Below are 20,921 nucleotides of genomic sequence, written 5' to 3'. Positions count from 1 at the left end.
TTCTAGGAACGCTATGACTCCTTTTTTTGGTTTGAAAGAGGAGGAAACATCCAAAACAGTCATGTTTCTTACTCTTACTTTCCGTGATGTTTTGTGGATGGTAGTTTCTTGCTGATTCTTCATGATTGTTTATATTTTGTACAGCTTATAGGCTGATTGCTGGTTAATTTTTGTAAACCAGCTTTCAGGAAGGGCACCTGGACTGAGTTCTCCCTAGCCAGGCCCCTTCTCTTGTTCACGGGGATTCCCCCTTTGATAGTAATGGAAATTACTTAATCTTCAAAAAGAAAAAAATCATGTCCTCACTTTGGACACCTAGCTAGTCCACCTCTTGTTTTCTATTGATGTCATCGTTGCAGTACTCATTCAGGAGCAAAGCCGATGGAACAAGCTCCATATGTGCAGTAAAAGCAGGTGTCTAGAGGGGTGCTCTAAGACAGTTGCATAGCAGAGAAGATGAGAAATGATTTGAGATGATAGGCCTGCATCAGGGTTTGGGACTCCAATTTTGAAATGGGAGAAATGGGGTTTATACATGGCATGGGAAACACCTACATCTAATTGTATAGTCCAACATATACCAAAAATATTTTGTAAGTTTAATCAAAATATATAGGATCAGTACTATATAATATTATCTTTCTTTAGTTAAATAAAAAAGTATATTATAGCAATGGTTCAAGGGATATGTTAAATTCTATGAAGGCCACAATAATTCTTTTTTTGCATTTGATTAAAATTCAATTAATACTATTTCATTGTTATTAAAATAGTCCTGATTTGAAGTTACTTTCTTTTCTTACTCGATATTTTGGTATAATTGCTTTCCTTATGATTTAGATTTATGCAGTCGAATTGGAGTCTATGGTTTCACAACTTTGATACAAAATTTTTTCCTTAAATACTAAATATAATACGTATGCAAGAGAAGGATAAAGAAATATAGAAAATATTAGCTTATATATGATATGCAATATATATATATATGATTGATATTCATGAAAAATCATCAACAAAACATGCTAAATCAAAATATAATTAATTGTACAAGTAAAATGCAAAAATAGTATTTGTTATAATTACATCACATTCTATATATACTCCTAAAATAGTTAAAAACAGAAGACATAATTTAAGAAATTCGAACGATTAAAATTATAAAACTTAAAAACAGTACCGATATTACAATTAAACGAAATGTTAAAAAGAGAAGTTCGAATCGACGCACTTGGGTGCAGCAAGCTTGTCGAACGCCAGTGAAAAAAATTGTTGGTGGACTACGGTTGATTTCTTTTCCGCATGCATGGCAAAACAAATTCCCACATCTGTATCCATAAGGAATCATATTAAGTTTACAATTCTGACTAACTTTTAATTTTATTATTTTCTTTTTTTCTTTTTTTTTTTCAGAATTTTGTTATAAAACAAAAGTAAAAAAATAATAAAACTTAAATCATAATCGAATAAAAATGAACAAATAATTAAAAGATAATCTTAATTTTACATAAGCAAATTCAGGAATTTTTTTAATGTGGTGTCATAACTAAAATAATAATAATAATAATAATAATGATTAAAAAAATATAAATATGTTAAAATCCATAAACTAGAATTTTAGAATTAAATAAAACATGATCTTATATACTAAATTATCAGATTAAACAATTAACAATATCACAATTTTCTATTCATTACTCAAAACTAAATATAAGCATCTGCAATCCATATAAAGTTAAATATAAAAATTAAATAATTAAACAATATATCTATAAAATAAATAAAAAAAAGAAAGACTTATAATTTTAAGATATTTTTTGACATGTAATACTATTTTCTATTAGTTAGATTATAATTATGAATTCAAATGATTAAATTAATAAAAGGTTTTTAATATTTTTTCCATTTCAAATTAACTATTCCATGTGTTGGATTGAAACATTGATAAAAAAATTATTTTGACTTTAATTTTGTATATATATATATATACACACACATTAAAATTTAAATAAGAGACAAAAAGAACTGTAAGTGTAGATAAAGTTTTTACAGGACCCAAAAAGAAAAGTATAAACTTAAATTGAAGGGAGTAATTCTTCTTTACCTAAAGGTTTTTTTTTTTTATTTGGACCTGAGGGTATTACTATATATATATATAATATAATATGATTTTATGATGAGAAAAGTGGGATCAAGTTAGGTAAGTTGGGCTCATGAAATTCTGATCAATTGGGATTTGGATTCCATTATTCATTAAAAAGCGAGTCTTAGTTTTGACCTTTTTCTAGTACAATACTCTAATATTCTAGTTTCTTCACTGTTAACCAAAGTAAAGCAAGATTGATATAACTTTTTAAACCTTAAACAAGAAGGATACCTCAAATGAAAAAAAAGAGAAAGAGGGATGAAAAACAAGAGTATACCTGCAGTCTATTAACATACAGCCACCCTTTCGCTCCACAGCATTTCCACACTTAGGGCACCTAGTCCACTTCATTTTTTCTATCAACTGTCCAGCTAGAACATCGTTCTTATCTCTGAACGTTCTCTTCTCCCTACATCCATAACCCGCATGCCATGGACTCTTGCATCGAAAACAAAACTTCTTCTTGCAGTTCGGACAGGTAGACCTGTCTACCTTATCGTTGCACTCGTTCACGATCAAAGCTGAGCAATCTCTATAGGGACAGTAAACGGACCTGTCAGAGTAGTACTCTAAAACAGTTGCACTGCAGAGAAGATCGCACCATTTGTTGAAGAGATGGTTTGAGATGACAGGTCTGCAAGAAATCGGGTCCAGTGAAAACTCGCAGTCAAGGGCGGGGCAGCTGATATTGGCGATATTGTATTCCAGCACCTTCGCTTCAATATATTTAGCTATGCAGTCGGAGCAGAAATCATGCTTGCACATGCTTCTGTTCTTGAACTTGTTGTTTGCACTGACAATTTCGATGCAGATCTCACATGTGAAGTCTGAATCAGGCTCTTGTGATTCGGATATTTCATCTTGTTGGCTTGGTGGTTCGGATATTTCAGCTTTTTGGTTTTGTGGGAGCTTTTGCAGCGTGTTTCCCATGTTAGGGTTTGGCTACAATAACAAATAGGTTTAGGTTTAGGTTTAAAGCTACATAGAATTTAGAGAGAGAATTACGGTATAAGTGGAATTCTACTTGGATTAACATACGCAAATCGGGGAGAGCGGACTACCAGTCGACCTCACTAACGGGCCGACTGGTATGTGGACCTCACTAACGGGCCTTATACAGACAACGTGGGAAAGGAGGGAGAGAGAGAGAGAGAGAAAATACGGGAGCCAATTTTGGTAGCATCAGCCGGCCCAATGCAGGCTCTATTATACCCTACTGCTTTTCAAAGTAAGAAATGTTTGACCACTATTATATATACTATATTTTAACTTATATATATATGTATTAGTTTATTTAATTATATAAAATTGAACTCCACGTGTGAGATTATAAGTCACTTGTATAAATCCGCCTCCGTTGTGTTTTAAAAGATATGAAACTTATCCATTTAAGACTAAAATATCTTTATCATATTTATTATTTTGTTTTTAATAATTTTTTTGACAGACTTAGAATTTATTTGAATTACTTCAATTAAATTTTGTGTTTTTTAATTTATAACATATCCATTGATAAGAAAACATCTTTATGAAAAATGTAATAGTAAAATAGGAAATGAGAAGTAATTATTAGACTCCCACATGAATGGGAGCCTTTGGTGGTTTGGGACTGAATCTTTGGAGCATTAGGTAGGCAAGAATCCAAATTCGATGAGGTGGTGGCTATAAAAACTGCCCTTTTTTTCTAAATTTTTTTTTAGTACATCACAACATGTGCTCTTAAGGCTTTCTCATTGTAAGCTGTCTTAAGCTTCGTTTATTGATATTACTACTTGAAAGAAAGACCCCAACATGAAGGTGTGGGACTCCAATTTTAAAATGGGAGAAATGGGGTGAGAAAGAGCTAAATTTAATTGTGTAGTCCAACATATACCAAATAAATTTTGTAAAATTGAATCAAAATAGGATCAATACTATATATATATTAGTATATATAAAAAAAGTATATAAGAATGGCTCAAGGGATATGTTAAATTTTGAGAAGGCCATAATAATACTTTTTGCATTTGATTAAAATTCAATTAATACTATATCATTGTTATTAAAATAGTCCTGATTTGATGATACTTTCTTTTCTTATATGATATTTTTGTATTTCTTTCTTTATGATATAGATTTATGCAGTCGAATTGGAGTCTTTGGTTTCACAACTTTACTTTGATACAAATTTCTTTCCTCAAAAATCATCTTCAAAACATGATAAAACCAAAATACATATAATTGTACAAATAAAATGAAAAAAAATAATACTTGTTATAATTACATCACACTTTATATATAAGCCTAAAATAGTTGAAAGCAGAACGCATAATCTAATAAGTTTGAACGAATAAAAATATAATTATTATTAATAAAATTGTAAAAAATGTCAAATGACGAATTTCGTACCGACGCATTTTCTCGCAGCAAGGTTGTCGAATAAATGTTCGTTGAGTAGGGCTGATTTCTTTTCCGCATGCATGGCAAAACGCATGCCCACATCTGTATCCATAAGTAATCAAATTAAGTTTAGAGTTCTGATTAACTTTTTATTTTATTATTTATTTTTCTTTTTTTTTTGACAATTTTATTATAAAACAAAATTAAAATGTAATAACCCTAAATCATAATTTTGTTATTTGGACCTAAGGGTATATTAGTATATTATATATAATACAATTTTAAGAGGAGGAAGTGGGATCAAGTTGGGGTCATGAAATTCCGATCAATAGGGATTTGGATATCATTATACATTAAAGGGCGAGCCTAAGGTTTTTTCTTATTCTAGTACAATAGTCTAATATTCTAGATCCATCACTGTTAACCAAAATAAAGTAAGATGGATATACTTTAACTTTAAACAAGCAGGAAATCACAAATGAAAAAAAGGAGAGAGAGAGAGAGAGAGAGAGAGAGAGAGAGAGAGAGAGAGAGGGATGAAAACAAGAGTACACCTGCAGTATATTAATAGACAGCCACTGTTTCGCTCCACAGCATTTCTACACTTAGGGCACCTAGTCCAGTTCATTTTTTCTATCAACTGCCCAGCTAGAACATCGTTCTTATCTCTGAACATTCCCTTCTCTCTACATCCATAACCCGCATGCCATGGACTCTTGCATTGAAAACAAAACTTCTTCTTGCAATTCGGACAGGTCGACTTGTCTACCTTATCGTTGCACTCGTTCACAATCAAAGCCGAGCAATCTCGATATGGGCAGTAAACGGACCTGTCAGAGTAGTACTCTAAAACAGTTGCACTGCAGAGAAGATCGCACCATTTGTTGAAGAGACGGTTTGAGATGACAGGTCTGCAAGATATCGGGTCCAGTGAAAAATCGCAGTTGAGCGCGGGGCAGCTGATATTGGAGATATTGTATTCCAGCACCTTCGCTTCAATATATTTGGCTATGCAGTCGGAGCAGAAATCATGCTTGCACATGCTTCTGTTCTTGAACTTGTTGTCTGCACTGACATTTTCGATGCAAATTTCACATGTGAAGTCTGAATCAGGCTCTTGTGATTTGGATATTTCACCTTTTTGGCTTGGTGATTCGGATATTTGAGCTTTTTGGTTTTGTGGGAGCTTTTGCAGCGTGTTTCCCATGTTAGGGTTTGGCTACAATAACAAATAAGTTTAGGTTTAGGTTTAAAGTTAACATAGAATTTAGAGAGAGAATTACGGTATAAGTGGAATTCTACTTGGATTAATATACACAAACGGGGGAGACCGGCCTAAAGGATCGAATGGTTTGTGGACCTCACTAACGGGCCTTAGACAGACAAGGTGGGAAACGAGGGAGAGAGAGAGAATAAGGGAGCCAGTTTTGGCAGCACGAGCCCAATGACGGCATGCGAGGAGAGGAGGAATTGAAATTAGGCTGGATTAGGGAAATGTGAAGGATGGGCTCCATTTATTAAAAAAATTGGAGCCCAAAGACAAGGGCTGAGTTAAAAAAAAATAAAAAAGATAAAGCAGGACATAAATCCTCTTCCCCCTCTAGTGTGCCCCCATCTGTGTCTCCTCTCTATAATTTTTTCATTTTCTTTAAGTTTTAATTTTATATTTATTGATTCATTACATGGTGTTTCACTAAATTTTGTGCTTGCAAATAATGTTCTTCATATTTTTCTTTTGAAAGGCATTCAGTTTTTATTTTATGTCCTATTCATAATTATTCATGTTTCATTATATATTTTGTTCTTTCATGAAAATATTGATATCAAATTTAGTCGTAGGTGGTTCTCTTTTCATTAACTTTTTAATTTAGGTTTTTTTATTTTTTATATTTTTATAACTTTATATATATGTGTGTGTATGTGTATTGTTTAATTCAAATTTGATGTATTTTTATCATTAATTGTGTTTAATTAATAAATTTTTGAGCATATAGAATGAAATAGTAAAGAAAAAGTATAATTCTTCTATTAATTTAAAAAATAACTAAATTTATTTATTTTTATTTTTTAGGTTATGGATAAAGAAACTACAAATACAATTAATAAAGATCAATTGTGTCGAAGATTAGAATATACTCCCATCGATTGACTCAATAGAAGAGCAGAATTTAAAGCGCGCAAGATAAGTATTCAAACATGATTGATTCTAATACTAATATTATGATTTCAACTCATGCCAATATGTCTTAAGAAATTATTCCAAAAGTTGGAATGGAATTTGAAACAGAACATAATATTTATGATTTTTACAACAGATATGTCAAAAAAGTTGAATTTAGTATTCGAAGAACTAAAGGACATAAGGATAAGTATGGTAATTGGTTAGATAAGGTTTTTTTGTTGTTCTTGCCAAGGAACTCGAAGAAATGATAAAAGAGATGATAATGTTAAAAGTCATCATCCAAAAACAAGATTTGAGTGCTTAGCTATATTAAAAGTTTCACGATATAACGATAAATTATATATTACTAAATTTATTGCAAAATATATACATGTATTAGCTTCTCCGCGTAAGCGTATGTTTTTAAGATCTCAAAGGGCAATTAATCTCCCTCGAGCCATTGAACTTGAAATTACTAATTGCTCCAAAATAGCACCAAAGGAGAATGTTGGGTTTTTGGCAAGAAAAGTTAGTGGACTCGTAAATCTTGGTTTTATTCCTGAGGACTACAATAATTACTTATGTTCTAAGAGAACAGAAGCAATGAAAGTTGGAGATATTGGTGGTGTCTTAGAGTATTTACAAAATATGCAACATGATGACTCTAATTTTTCTTATGCTATTTTAGTTGATCTTGATGATTTCATCACAAATATTTTCTGGACAGATGGTAAGATGAAATTAGATATGAATCTTTTGGACATGTGGTATGTTTTGATACAACATATAAAAAAAAAAAATAAAGAGAGTATACCTTTTGCATTATTTGTTGGTGTTAATCATCATAAGCAAAGTGTTATATTTGGCACAGCATTGTTATATGATGAAACATGTGATACTTTTATGTAGTTATTTGATTCATTTTTGAAAGCAATGTCAGGAAAAAAACCAATGACGATCCTTACAGATTAAGACGCTGCAATGACGAAAACACTTGCTTCACAATGACCTGAAATATATCATCGTTTGTGTGTGTGGCATATGTATCAAAATACAGCGAAACATCTTAGTGATAAATTTGAGAGATTTAGTAGTTTTGCTAAAGATTTTAGTAATTGTGTTTATGATCATGATGAAGAGGAAGATTTTCTAAATGCATGGGATCATATGCTTGCAAAATACAATTTGGAAGATAATAGTTGGCTACATAGACAATTTGAATTGAAAGAGAAATGGGCTTTGGTTTATAGACATCAAACTTTTTATGCAAACATGTCCACTACTCAAAGAAGAGAAAGTATGAATAACTAAATAAAAAATTATATTGGTTATAACTATGATTTATTATGTTTTTTTCCATCACTTTCAAAGATTACTAGTTGATATAGGTTATGACACAAATTGGCCAATGTATCCTTTACAGACAATAATGCCATGAATAGTAATTGTGTCATAATGTTTGAGGTAAGAGAATGTTGGAAGTTAGAGAAATCATTAGGATATGCGGTGGCTGGCGGTAAGGAGGAGGTGTTGCACAGATTAAGTAGCATAGAAAGGGTCAAAGCTACAGCAACAATCAACGAAAAATTAGGTCCAGGTGAAATCATGGAGGTGGTGAACGGATTTTCAGTTTTTGGATGGGTTGAAAGAGTTGATTGGTACTGTTTGGGTGGTGAATATTGTAAAAGAATGTGATATTTACTAACAGTAGCTAAGTAATAAAGATGAAGAAGAAGAACAATAGAGAATCAGCTAGAAAAGAATTGGGAATTTCATTGATCAACTGAATATATCCAAATAGCGGCTACAAGCAAATTTATATTCACTATTGAGAGCTATTCCTTAGATGTAGCCTCGAAAAAAAACAAACCCAACAAAATCGGATCAAAGCACAGAAAACAAAAAAAGAATTTTCTAGTGCTCTAACAGTCAAAACAAAAGCAAAGGAAAGCAAACAGATGACCGTTGGACTAATAAAAACGACACTCATGAAGAGCGTTTTACAAAGGAATTAAAAGACTAGTGAAACGACACTAATGGTCATTGTTTCACAAACTTAGAACACTTAAATGCCTCTTGGACACTGTTTTACTTAGCTTAAACCATCTTTCAAAAAACAATTTCTTTAGTTGCTTTCTTCCAGCAAATTACTTCAGTTGTTTTCCTTCAATTTTCAGCAGTAGACTTCAACAGCAAATTATTCCAGATTAAAGGTCACTTTCCAACACTTCCCAATGATATGAAATTTGGTGCACTCCAAGAAGAGTTCTGAGTGTTTCAAACCTTTCCTTGGCCAAACCTTTAGTTAATATATCTGTTAACTGAATTTTTGTACTGCAATGCTTAAGTTCAACCTCCTTTTCATTCACTGCCTCTCTAAATGCATGGTATTTTACCTTAATGTTCTTGGTTCGCCCATGATGAACTGGATTTTTGGCTATTGCAATGGCAGAAAGATTATCAACAAAGATTACAGTGCTCTTATCTTGTGTGAAGCCAAGATCATTAAGAATCTTCCTCAGCCATTTCAATTGATTTACAACTACTGCAATTGTTGTGTATTCAGCTTCTGCAGTAGATTGTGCAACAATACTTTGCTTCTTTGCACTCCATAAGAAAACTGCACTATTAAAAGAGAAGCAGAACCTAGTAATACTATTAGAATCATCAATAAACAGGATATAATACCTGCTTCCACTCAATAAGGGATTCTTCATAGGACCACTCAGGTCTGTATGAACTAACTCCAACTTCTTTGTGGCTCTCCAACTACTCTCCTTAGGAAAAGGTTTCTTGGTCTGCTTTCCAAGCTGACAGACATCACACAACTTCTCTGGTTTAACAATGTTAGGCAGACCTATTACAAGTTCTTTTGAAGTCATTGTTGATAGTGAATTATAATTCACATGACCAACTCGTTTATGCCACAATTCAGATGAATCTTTCCCAACATAGAGAGCTAGCTACTTAGTCTCAGACAACTTCATAAGATAACACTTATTCCTCATGCTCACAGTTAACAATTTAACACCAGCAGGATCGAATATAGTGCATTGCCTATCTTTAAACAAGAAGGCATAACCATTATCATCTAATTGACCTACATTAAGTAGGTTCTGATAAACTTCAGGCACATAATGCACATCATGAACAAACTTCATTCCAAATGCAATTTTCACTCCTATAGTGCCTACTCCAAGTATCTTCATGTAGAAACCATTACCTATTTTCACATGAGCCCTATAGCTTTTATCAAGCTCAGTGAAGAGATTAACATTACCTGTTAAGTGGTTTGAGCATCCACTGTCAATCAGCCAGGTGCTGTTCTTAGCAAACTCATCATCTGCCTTAGCCATAAACAATACCTCCTCAGATTCTTCTTTTTCTTCAGCCACTGCAGCCTTGCCTTCAACTTCCTGTTTGTTGGCTTTGCATACCTTCTCCACATGTCCAAGTTACTGGCAAGATCGACACCTCACATGAGGTCTATATCAACAAAACTTTGGAGTATGATTGGTCTTTTTACAGTGAGTGCAGGGAGGAATTTGTCATGATTCTTCACTTGTTTTCCAGATCCAGTCTTAGTGCCTTTAGCACTATTCTTCTTAGAGCTTTCAGATTTAGCTCTCAAACCTTTAGTTTTAGCTACTAAGGTATTTTCATCAAAGTCTTCATCCTTGAGAGCCTTTCTATGCTCAAAAGCTAATAGAGTAGAAATCAACTCCTTCACTGAGATATTAGTAAGATCCTTTGAATCCTCAAGTGAAGTCACTTTTGATTCAAACTTGTCTAACATACTCACCAATATCTTGTTGACCATCCTCTGATCAGTAAATTCTTGTGCCAGCATTCTGAGCTGATTCACCAGCTTAAACATCTTATCCATATACTCTTGAATACTCTCATCAATCTTCATTACTTCAAACTGTCTTGACAAGTTCATAATCTACATCACCTTTGTTCTGTCATTACCTTGATATTCTTCTCTGATGCTGTCTCACACTTGTTTAGGATCCTCTAAATGCATAATCTTACCAAAGATTGACTCTGACACAGCTGTCTACAGGCTAATCAAAGCTTTGTATCTCTTTGCAACTTCCTCCGAGTGTTACTTAATTTGAGCTAGAGTTGAATTAGGATGCCTTTGAACAGGCATCTCACCAGACTCCACCACATCCCATAGATCGAATGCCTTGAGATATGATCTCATCTTTACTGCCCAGAAAGGATAATTAACCCCAGTAAACACAATAGGTGCCACTGCACTAAATCCAGCTGTAGCCATGTTGAATTTGATGATGCTTCGATCCAAAAAAAAACAAAGTGTTACAAGTCCCTTGAGAAGACTAGCTTTGATACCATGTAAAAGAATGTGATATTTACTAACAGTAGCTAAGTAATAAAGATGAAGAAGAAAAAGAACAGAGAATCAGCTAGAAAAGAATTAGGAATTTCATTGATCAACTGAATATATCCAAATAACAGCTACAAGTAAATTTATATTCACTACTGAGAGCTATTCCTTAGATGTAGCCTCGAGAAAAAACAAACCCAACAAAATCGGATCAAAGCACAAAAAACAAAAGAAGAATTTTCTAGTGCTCTAACAGTCAAAACAAAAACAAAAGAAAGCAAACAGATGATCGTTGGACTAACAAAAACGACACTCATGAAGAACGTTTTACAAAGGAATTAAAAGACTAGTGAAACGACATTAATGGTCATTGTTTCGCAAACTTAAAACACTTAAATGCCTCTACGACACCGTTTTACTTAGCTTGAACCATCTTTTAAAAAACAGTTTCTTCAGTTGCTTTCTTTCAGCAAATTACTTCAGTTGCTTTCTTCTAGTCTTCAGCAGCAGACTTCAACAGCAAATTATTCCAGATTAAAGGTCACTTTCCAACAATTACCTAAGAGAGGTAAATGTGTGTGATGATCACAAGGGAGGAGATGTTGGTTGCATGGGTTTGATGAGGAAATGATCGAAGGCGGTTCAGAAGCATGTTGCTGGGATCCGTGGGAGAACCAGGCTATCTTGTTTCAATCATACTGTTTTATAGTGATTAAAATAGGCAGTTTGATCTCAGATACAATCAAAATACGCAGTTTTATGTTTCTTTTAGACAGACAAGTGCAAGACGAAATTGCTTTGCCTTATGTGTGCTTAGATTTTTAAAGCTAACCCATTTGTGCAAATTGCATCTGAGGTGTTCCGCAATTTGTTTTGTATAAATCCAAACAAGGAGTGTTTCTTTATTATTATGTATTGTTGAAGTTTTGACTGGGAATGGTCCCATGGAAGAAGAAAGAAACAAGAGTACTGTTGTAAAGGGCCAGTAAGGTAAGGTGGTTGTTTCGCCATCAGGCTTTCGCGAGGAGGGACTTGAATCCTTGTTATCCTCTAACCTTCTTCACTGTCTTATTTGTTAATTTTTTTTTTCCATTAACTGCAAAAGTTGTCATGTCGTACGTGGAAGTTTCCCACTCGTGTGTTCTACTTCATATCGAGTATGTTATCAGTGATGTCATGTTGTGACGAAACTAAGCTCCCGAGCTTTCCACTAACGCATGGTCATGGATAAACATAGATTTGAGACCAACATCAACATGGAATAAAATAAGTTGATACCATAATTTAACTAAATGTAAACAAATAAGTCTTGAAATATTAATTTTTATAAGAAAAAACAAAAGCAAAATCTAGGAGTAGTAGTAGTACCGATCACATACTCCAAATCGAGAAGCTTAATTAGATTTCATGGCGGCAAAGAGGGCAGGAGTTGCTTCTGCCGTTTAAAAGCCAATTGGTAATGCAAGTTTGGTGATAGACATGGCCGCATGAGACTTGCTTAGCATCTCCCTTATCAGATTGCTTTAAACTTTCAATGCAAATTGAGCAACTACCACTTGCATTCTCAACCGTCGCCATCTCCGAAACCAAACGACTCACTGTTTCTCGCCTTGCTACGGGATTCTCCGTCATCGTCATAGCATCCGCCAAGTCATATTCTTGGCTGTAGTCAGGAACGGAAGTGCCTTCTGAAAACAACCATAACAATTTTTGAAGTGCAAAAGACTGAAGAAGGCCTGCTTGAATGAAGTGGGAGCTAGGCCTAAGAATTTCTAACCTAGGTATGGGTTGAAACTTGGAACAGCGACTGAAATGTGGAGTGAATGTCCTTGTCCAGTTATATTGAGCTTGATGAACAGAGTAATGCTATCTTGCAAATCTTCTAAAATTATTAATTATTCTGATAAATTTGATTGTTAAACTGTCATTTTACTTGTTTATTTATTTTGTCTCATGGGTTGATACTAGATCAATGCACTAGAATAGAAACAAGAATACAAAATCATATATAAACAAATTAACTTGTAACAAAGTTAACGTACCTTGTGAGTTCCACATTGTTTTGAATTCTCAAGGAATGTATCTTCACACTCTCTAGATTTTTCTTTAAGTATTAATGTGGGCAAAGTTAACAACCCTTATATAATAATATATTCTAGGGTTCCCTTAGGTATAAAATATTCTAGGGTTCTTTTTTGAAAAAATTATAACGTAAAATATAAAAAATCATGAGATTTTATGAAATATACACTTACCATAATTAGTTTGAAAAATACTCTTACTTTCAAAAAAATAATAGTATTAATTATCAAGTTACGTTTATATGAAAAAACAAGTGTACTCTTTATATTTTATTTCCTTTTTGGTTTGTATAACAGTATTGTAGCTCCAAAATTTTACCCTTATAAAATATATGATATTCACGTGAAGATGTGAAACTTTTTTATTGAAAATTATATTTATCGTATTTATTAATAGGGGTATTTTTAAAAATAACTCTTAAAGATAAGATGCTTTCAAAAATAACCCTCTTTATAATTTTAGCTATTTTTAACCAAATTGGACAAAATTACCTTTAATGAAATTACAAATTATGATGTTACACGCTATGTACAAAAATATGTTACATACCATGATTAAGTTGTTACACGCCATGTGCAAAAATATGTGACAAGTCATGGTTAGATTGTGACACGCAATGTACAAAAACATGTGACACGCCATGTACAGAAACATTATGTACAAAAACATGTGACACGCCATGATTAAGTTGTTACACGCCATGTTGAAAAAAATACTGTTATTACTCGTCATGTACAAAAACATATTACACGCCATGATTAAAAAAGGTTGTTATACACCATGTTGAAAAAAAAATATTATTGTTACATGCCATGTTGAAAAAATATTATTGTTATACGTCATATTCAAAAACATTTTTTTACACTTTAATGTCTAAAATATTGTTGTTACTTACGAACCAAAATTTCAAATCCTCTCAACTCTCTTCATTTCTTTTTTTTTTTGACAATTTGGCATCGATTAAAGTATTTCTAACATATTTTCATAAATCAAAATATAAATTTTCTTATGTAAAACACATATTTTAACTAAAAATAAAAAAAAATTCATTTGAAAACCTAAGTTTATAAATTTCAATTTTTTGAGTTTATTGGTGTCTAGGTCCCGAATTGATTCAATTAAAAACTATTTCAAACATTTGTGATCATTTCTACCGTTTTAATTTTACCCAAAATAGTTAGAAATCAAATTTCCCAAAGAGCCACCCACTCAAGCACATCAAAACTATTGTTTGGTGTCTTGAAAGCGCAAGAAAGAGAAATTTGAAAATGTGAGAGAGAGAAATTGAAAGCATAACAGACGAATGCCAAAGAGAAAAATCAATAAAATTTGAGAGACTGGATGGTGAGAAAGAAATCAGAAACACAAATGGAGAGAAGTTGTGATGAATGGTTTAATTTATTTGAAATAGTTTTAATGACATTTTTATCAAGTCATGGTTAAATATGGTTAAAAACAGTTAAATTTATTTTGATGGTTATTTTTAAAATATCTTTATCAAGAAAGACTAATACCCATAATTTCCTTTTATTAATATTGTTTTTGAAACTTACTTATTGAAAACTACATTTATCATATTTATTAATATTTTTTTAATAAATTTATATGCTAGACTTAATATTTATTTGAATTTCTTCAATTAAATATGGTATTGATATTAGTATGGGTTGAGAATGACGTGCTTGCTTTAACGTATACTTTGGGCGAAACTCTGATGAATATAATCCGACTCTTCTCCCTAAGCATATATGTATCTCAATTTTATTAGAATATATGCAATTACATCAGTATTCTGATATTAATACAATTATTTTATTTTGGTTGGAAAAAAATCGTCTTCTAAAACTGCAAAAGCAGCATGTTCCACTCATTTAGGAAGGCCTGTACGTCCTTGTTATCATCGAGTACTCGGTTCACTGCTACCTTCCCATCTACCAGCTTGTGCCCCAAGAAACAGTCTCCACAGCTTGCTGCTACTATACTGTGCCATTAAACAGGACGGCAGCCATGTCATAAAAGTCAGAAGGATGACCACCCCCTATGTTGACTATTACTTTGGAGGAGGAGAACAAATGACTGAGAAACCAATTCTTCTCCTAAGCAACAGTTTCAGAGGAAAAGTAAATATGATTTGACTCCAACCATATTTAAACAATCACAAAGATCAGGAGGAGGAGGCAGTTGCTCAAACAATATGGGCAGAGTGTCTGTGTTTATATAGTTTCTCTCTTCAAATTTTCTTTTCTCCAATTTTTCTCAAACCAAACAAAAGTCAGTTATAAGTCCAAACATAAGAATTCTCACATATAAAGTCAGCTCAAATGTGTACTTACCCTGTTACATATTCAGAAATGTAGGAGGTATAATTCACAACAAATGGTATACAATCAAGCGAGTTGTCACATTAAACCAAAGATTGATGGTAAGATGTAGGTAATGGTACAGAATATGACATTAGAATCAAATGCTGAAAAGTTCTAAAATTTAAGAAGTGTTTACTTCTTTTGCCGGTCATTTGCATTTTCATTACCCAAGCTGGGCTATAAAGATCATCTGGACCGCTTAAGATTACTTGCTGAATATATATTACTGTTGTCAAAATTCAGTATCACAATGGATAGTGAGTAATGGCCCTAATGTTGTATCTACCACGTTCAACATCTAATCTCATCCAACAGGATTTCTTCCCAAAAAAAACTTCATACTTGGGTGACCGTCACTTTATATGACATATCAAATCTAATCATAGCATACCTACTCATTACAAGACTTTGCCATCAAATTTATTGTGTATTCTCTTTCTCTGTATAAGGTGAGATTAAATATGCTGAACAACCTACCACAATCAAAATTGCAAGCAAGCATAACGTAATCATGTCTTTCTATACTTTATAATGTACGCATTATTTCAAAAAATTAAAAAGAAAAAGTTAAGAAGTATAGTATGTATGCAATTAATTGTGAAAAATGTCGAATAAAACCTTGTTAGACCATATTCCCTGCTCCCTTGGCAATTCTTTGCTCCAAGTTGTCTCATCACCAGACTCAGAAGTGGAGGACAGAAACTCTAAACAGTTCACGACTCTCATTTGATGTTAAGTGAGGCTACTGATGCCTCTTGATGGTAAAGTGAGTTATTTTCAATAGTTTGAATGGCTTTTGATAGGGAATGAAGAACCAAAATTGTTTTAGTTGGAATATCTGATGTTTTGTAGGTTCCCAAGTGCTGAACATTGTCAAATAAAACAATTCTATCTGCAAATTTCAAGTGGAACTCATAAGTAGACTCCTTTTGCCATAGTAAATAATGCAACATGATTCAGCCACCTTTTCGATGCAGCTCTGGCTTTGCTTGGATACTAGTTTCTTCAGCATCACAATTCCAGCAATATTTGCATTTCACTACCCCATATGTCCTTCTCTGCTCTATCTTTCTCTTAGCCTGTGGTATATGAAAATGCATAAAAAAAGTAACTCAGTTGTTTATGCTAAGTGCCTATAATATGGGTAAAAACCTTAACTGATCACCCATATAAAATCCACCAACCAAACTTTCCACCAGTGCATGATTTGTTCTATTATCTTGCACCAGCAGCTGTAAAAGTTAAAATTGCCATCCTACAGTTGTCTTCAGTGTTGAACAAGAATGTCTTGTTACAATAATAAAGACCATAAGTTCTGCACGATGACATGCTAATAACTAACATTTGGATATGATATTTAATTACAATATGATTTTCCAAACCTGCTATTTATTATATCCTATGAAGAAAAAAGTTAAAACGAAAGTATGCTCCATTTTGAAAATTCTTGAAACCAACCATGCAAATTTCAAAAACATTATAAATGCCATTACACACATGCAAGAAAGGCAGAGCCAAAAGGATATCTGAAACAGAAAGCAGTAAACAAGAGCTAAACAAACATCCAATTCAGTAATCCACATATAATATGCAAATTGTTTTTTTTTTTTGAAGCATTTAGTTTTTTTTTTTTGTAAAAAAAAGTAAAAAGAATACAATCTATGCAAGTTAGCACAGTGGCAGAGAGTTGTTCTCAGAAATAATCATATGCGGTAGACCAATAGACATCAAGAATCAACTTGGGTACTGCTGTTACCAAAATCTGTTACTAATGACAGAAAGGCAGTATTACCTAAGAGGAAAACAGATCCCAACAATCAAAATTTAGAGGTAAAAGGTAAAATGGGTTACTTCTGAAATGACCCTGTACTGGTCATTAAAACTAAAACGTACACCAAACCAAAGGGGAAATGATTTAATATTACACCTTTTTTGGCCATTGTTAGATTACTATTTACAAGAAAGAGCATAGATACGTAAAAACTGGATTGCATGGATCAAGCACATAAAAGATATCTATTTAATGGTTCAATTGAATGAAGATTTTTGGATCTGTTATGGAAGAGATAGTACCTAGTAGAGATTGTTGCTGACTGAGACTGCATAACAGTCCAAAAATTTATAAAATTAGAGAATTTCAAAGCATGCTAGCTCATACAAATAATTATTTGCTCACCATAAGTAGGAAAACAGAGGCAGAAGCTTATGAGATTAGAATATCTGAACAATCTGAAAATTGCACTTACTTCCTTCAGACAATTCCAACCTGTCCTGCTCGCAAACCAGAGCATCCATGATCTCAGAAATCAGGTCCTAGCGGCTGGATTTTGCATTATATGCAGCAGCATAAGCAGGATATTGTTGGAACAAATGTTACAGGCATTGCAAGGACATCGTGAGCCATCCCCACCAAGTGTAGGGAATCTTAGGCCACCAACCTAGTATGTCAAAGAACACTGTTTCCAAGCAAAGCAAAGGCTCTTCAATCAAACTCTGACTCCAAGATGCCACCTCATAGCTCTGTTTGCAGATGCATATTTCCTAAAGGAGTCCAGCATAAAATAACCAGCACTGTGTGATGTTGAACAACCAGAATCACCGGAGGGTGAAGCAGTTGTTGTCAACTTGCTGGGATCAATTGCATACTCATAGTAGACATCAGTAAGAGCTTTAGAAATCTGTTTAATTGCACCTGACTATCACCATAGATCTCAATGTATGAGAACTCCAGAAAATTTAATTTTATTGGGGTCAAGAAACACTGTAAAAGAAAAGCCAACCATATCTCACATATGGAAGGAATTCCTAGCCATTCAATCGATGTTTCACTCTTGCAACTGAAGCTCAGAAGTGAACAAGCAGTTAGCTCAGGATTCTAATACAAGTCACGAGTTAAAGATTAACACCTGAGTTACGTTCTTCGAAAAATGACTTTCTGCAAAGAACCCCATCCAGCGCTCTACATTTCACAAGCCAGCTATTACATCATGAACAAAAGCATTATTATTAATCTATAAAGAGTCATCCATATACAAGAACACATTAGCCAAGACAAAGTTAAGAGGATTACCTGTTTATAAGATCCTTGTTCTTCCACTACATAATTAATCATTGGGACAATCCAGTTGTTCAAGCCATCGAACATGCGAGACTCAAAGGTTTGCTGTTCATCAATTGTATTGCTTCATGAAGAAGAAAAATTCTACCACATAATGATTGTCACCAGTATAATGGCTCAGTAGCCTGGTTGCAGCAGCAGGATGAAGGCATGACTTGCAAGAATTGACAGAACTCATTGGTTGTGAAATGAAGGGATAGAGGAGTAAATACTAAAGCATTCAAAATTCTACAAGCTGAGAAATTAATTGTTATCCAATTAAGGGGAAAAAAACTAATGGAGAAGGAAGTTTGCACTTGAGGGGGAAATAATTAGGTAGAGGTTGAGACAAAATTCAGTGAAACAGAAACTCATTTACATAGAGAAAACCCGCATTTGTTGAATCATACCAGGTTCAGACTAGAAAATTTATATGCGTATAATAAATTTTATTCGTAACTTCCAAAGAAAATAACACCTATAACATCTCTATTTATGGAAAATAAAAAAAAGGGTAAAATGTGAAAAGAACAGTGAGAATACGGCTACAAAGCAAGCTTCCGTTTAGACTAGATATAAGTACAAGCAAAATATATCATCCAAAAAGAGAAAAATGAGAGCATTACAGTTTTGTCTTATACTTGCAGTCTTGGTCCCCAACAGTTGAATTAGATAAAAAGACAGTAAAATCGCAGGAAGTGGACGAAACAACATGAATCTTAAACAGATTCAACACATTAACCTTGCCTGGAATCCTAGCAAAAGCGTTGAGAGGCAATTCACCACCCGAAACATCAGAGAAAAACTGGGAATCCGAGAGCAATCGATCCGCCATGAGAGTCAGCGTCAAGTTCATGGGAACCGTTGCATCTGCAGGCATCTTGCCAGCTGGAATTGGAACCTCGCCTACCTGCTGGCCCCTGTAATTCAACTGGGCAGACGAGTCGGTGTACTTGAACGCAACTTTGTTTGGGTTTTTGATTGAAAGATCCACGTCCAGGCTAGCATTCAGCAACACTTGCAGTCTGACCAAATCCAGGGAAAACTTCAGGTTGGCTAAGGAGACAGAGTCGATAGTCGTGACGGGGCGTTTGGCCTTGAAAACGGTGAAAGCTAGGATCACTATCAGGACTATGATGAATAACAGAACAGCCATCACGGCAAAACAGATGTTTCTGCATTTACGCCTGCGCCTGAGGGCCCTGGCGGCTGAACTGGCTCGTTCATCCATTGATTTCGCATTCGTGCTTCCTGATGATTCCACCTCCATAATCAAGAATTCTTTCAGCCAGGCCGAAAAATTTGCAGATTTCTTCTCTGAGTTGGTTTTTAATTTGACCAAAAAAAAAACAAAAGCAATCAAAATGAACACAAATAGCCCATGGTAGCAGCAACCTAACAACTAAAAGCAGGCTAATAAAAGCGTGGAGCCTAAATTTCTTTATTATTCCTTAAATAAGCTAAGCTAATGGAGGGAGACATGACTGAATTTTTATTTATTGCTCGCCAAATTCACGTGATAACGATTAGTGGAGAGACTAAACTATCTTGCTTCCAGGAATTTCCATTGAATTTCGATAACTTTTAGCTCAACAAGGTCAGATTGTAATGTAGAAAATATCAAATCAGGCATTGATGGGCATTTATATATGTTGTGCGGTTTGGCAGTCTGAGTCCATTGTTTCATGGGTTTTGGGCGATTGACCATTAAAGTTAATTTAATTAGCATTTTGACTTTCTCATACGCTCGATTGGAGTATCCTCCGCCTAATTTTTTCGGTTTTGGTTATTTTAATAAGATTTCGATTCTTTCCTTCCTTAGCTCAAAAAGGTGGGGCTATCTTTTGCTCACTTTTTTGGTCTTTTGAGTTAGCGTAAGATATTCTTTGCCTACTTAGTTTCAAAGAAACGGAAGTGTGAGTCTCATCACTAATAATCTAATATAATTTGCCCCATACCAACCTCATTTGCTTGCTAATTTTTTATAATTGTTACATCAAAACACATCTTATGTATCGAAATTTTATTTTTAATATCAAATATCATATCTTATATGATAAAAAAATTTAAAATTAATTATAAATAATATATATATATATGTACAATTAAAAAATTTACAAAGTTTATATTTATTAATAAAATTGCAGATTATATCGTATAAATTGAAAAGATAATTGTTTTAATTTAAACTCTCAACATACTACGTAATAGTGTATTTTTAAATAAGACATGTATTTTAAATTGTAGGTTGAATCTATGAAAATATATAGTTTATATTTTTTAAACCTAAAAAAATAAATAAATAAGTAAATTTTTAATAGTTAGGTAGGATAAAGTTCATA

At 33.4% G+C, this 20,921-nt stretch overlaps 4 protein-coding genes across 4 annotated transcripts; all 4 read right to left on the bottom strand.

Annotated features, from left to right (window-relative positions):
• Positions 1-1,125: 1,125 nt before the first annotated feature.
• On the bottom strand, positions 1,126-3,190 carry LOC18602403 (putative E3 ubiquitin-protein ligase ARI3). The gene is made up of 2 exons (XM_018119345.2): positions 2,421-3,190; positions 1,126-1,325 (listed from the first exon to the last, which is right to left on the bottom strand). The coding sequence occupies exons 1-2, from the start codon at positions 3,071-3,073 to the stop codon at positions 1,133-1,135; spliced, it is 846 nt and encodes a 281-aa protein (XP_017974834.1). The 5' UTR covers positions 3,074-3,190; the 3' UTR covers positions 1,126-1,132.
• Positions 3,191-4,440: 1,250 nt separating this feature from the next.
• On the bottom strand, positions 4,441-5,737 carry LOC108661615 (E3 ubiquitin-protein ligase RSL1-like). The gene is made up of 2 exons (XM_018119078.2): positions 5,077-5,737; positions 4,441-4,624 (listed from the first exon to the last, which is right to left on the bottom strand). Exons 1-2 carry the CDS (start codon positions 5,727-5,729, stop codon positions 4,456-4,458), a joined length of 822 nt encoding a protein of 273 aa, XP_017974567.1. The 5' UTR covers positions 5,730-5,737; the 3' UTR covers positions 4,441-4,455.
• Positions 5,738-9,646: 3,909 nt separating this feature from the next.
• Positions 9,647-10,599, bottom strand: LOC148763312 (uncharacterized). Its single transcript, XM_088805781.1, has 2 exons — positions 10,210-10,599; positions 9,647-10,120 (listed from the first exon to the last, which is right to left on the bottom strand). Exons 1-2 carry the CDS (start codon positions 10,597-10,599, stop codon positions 9,647-9,649), a joined length of 864 nt encoding a protein of 287 aa, XP_088661907.1.
• Positions 10,600-19,113: 8,514 nt separating this feature from the next.
• LOC18602400 (Late embryogenesis abundant (LEA) hydroxyproline-rich glycoprotein family) lies at positions 19,114-20,195 on the bottom strand. Its single transcript, XM_088805942.1, has one exon. It carries the CDS (start codon positions 19,847-19,849, stop codon positions 19,202-19,204), a length of 648 nt encoding a protein of 215 aa, XP_088662068.1. The 5' UTR covers positions 19,850-20,195; the 3' UTR covers positions 19,114-19,201.
• Positions 20,196-20,921: the final 726 nt, after the last annotated feature.

The sequence above is a fragment of the Theobroma cacao genome, chromosome 4 (genome assembly GCF_053813885.1).
Source record: "Theobroma cacao isolate CCN51 chromosome 4, ASM5381388v1, whole genome shotgun sequence".
NCBI classification, from domain to species: domain Eukaryota; kingdom Viridiplantae; phylum Streptophyta; class Magnoliopsida; order Malvales; family Malvaceae; genus Theobroma; species Theobroma cacao.
The sequence above is the reverse complement of the archived record's forward strand: the minus strand, read 5'-3'. Positions and strand labels throughout refer to the sequence as shown.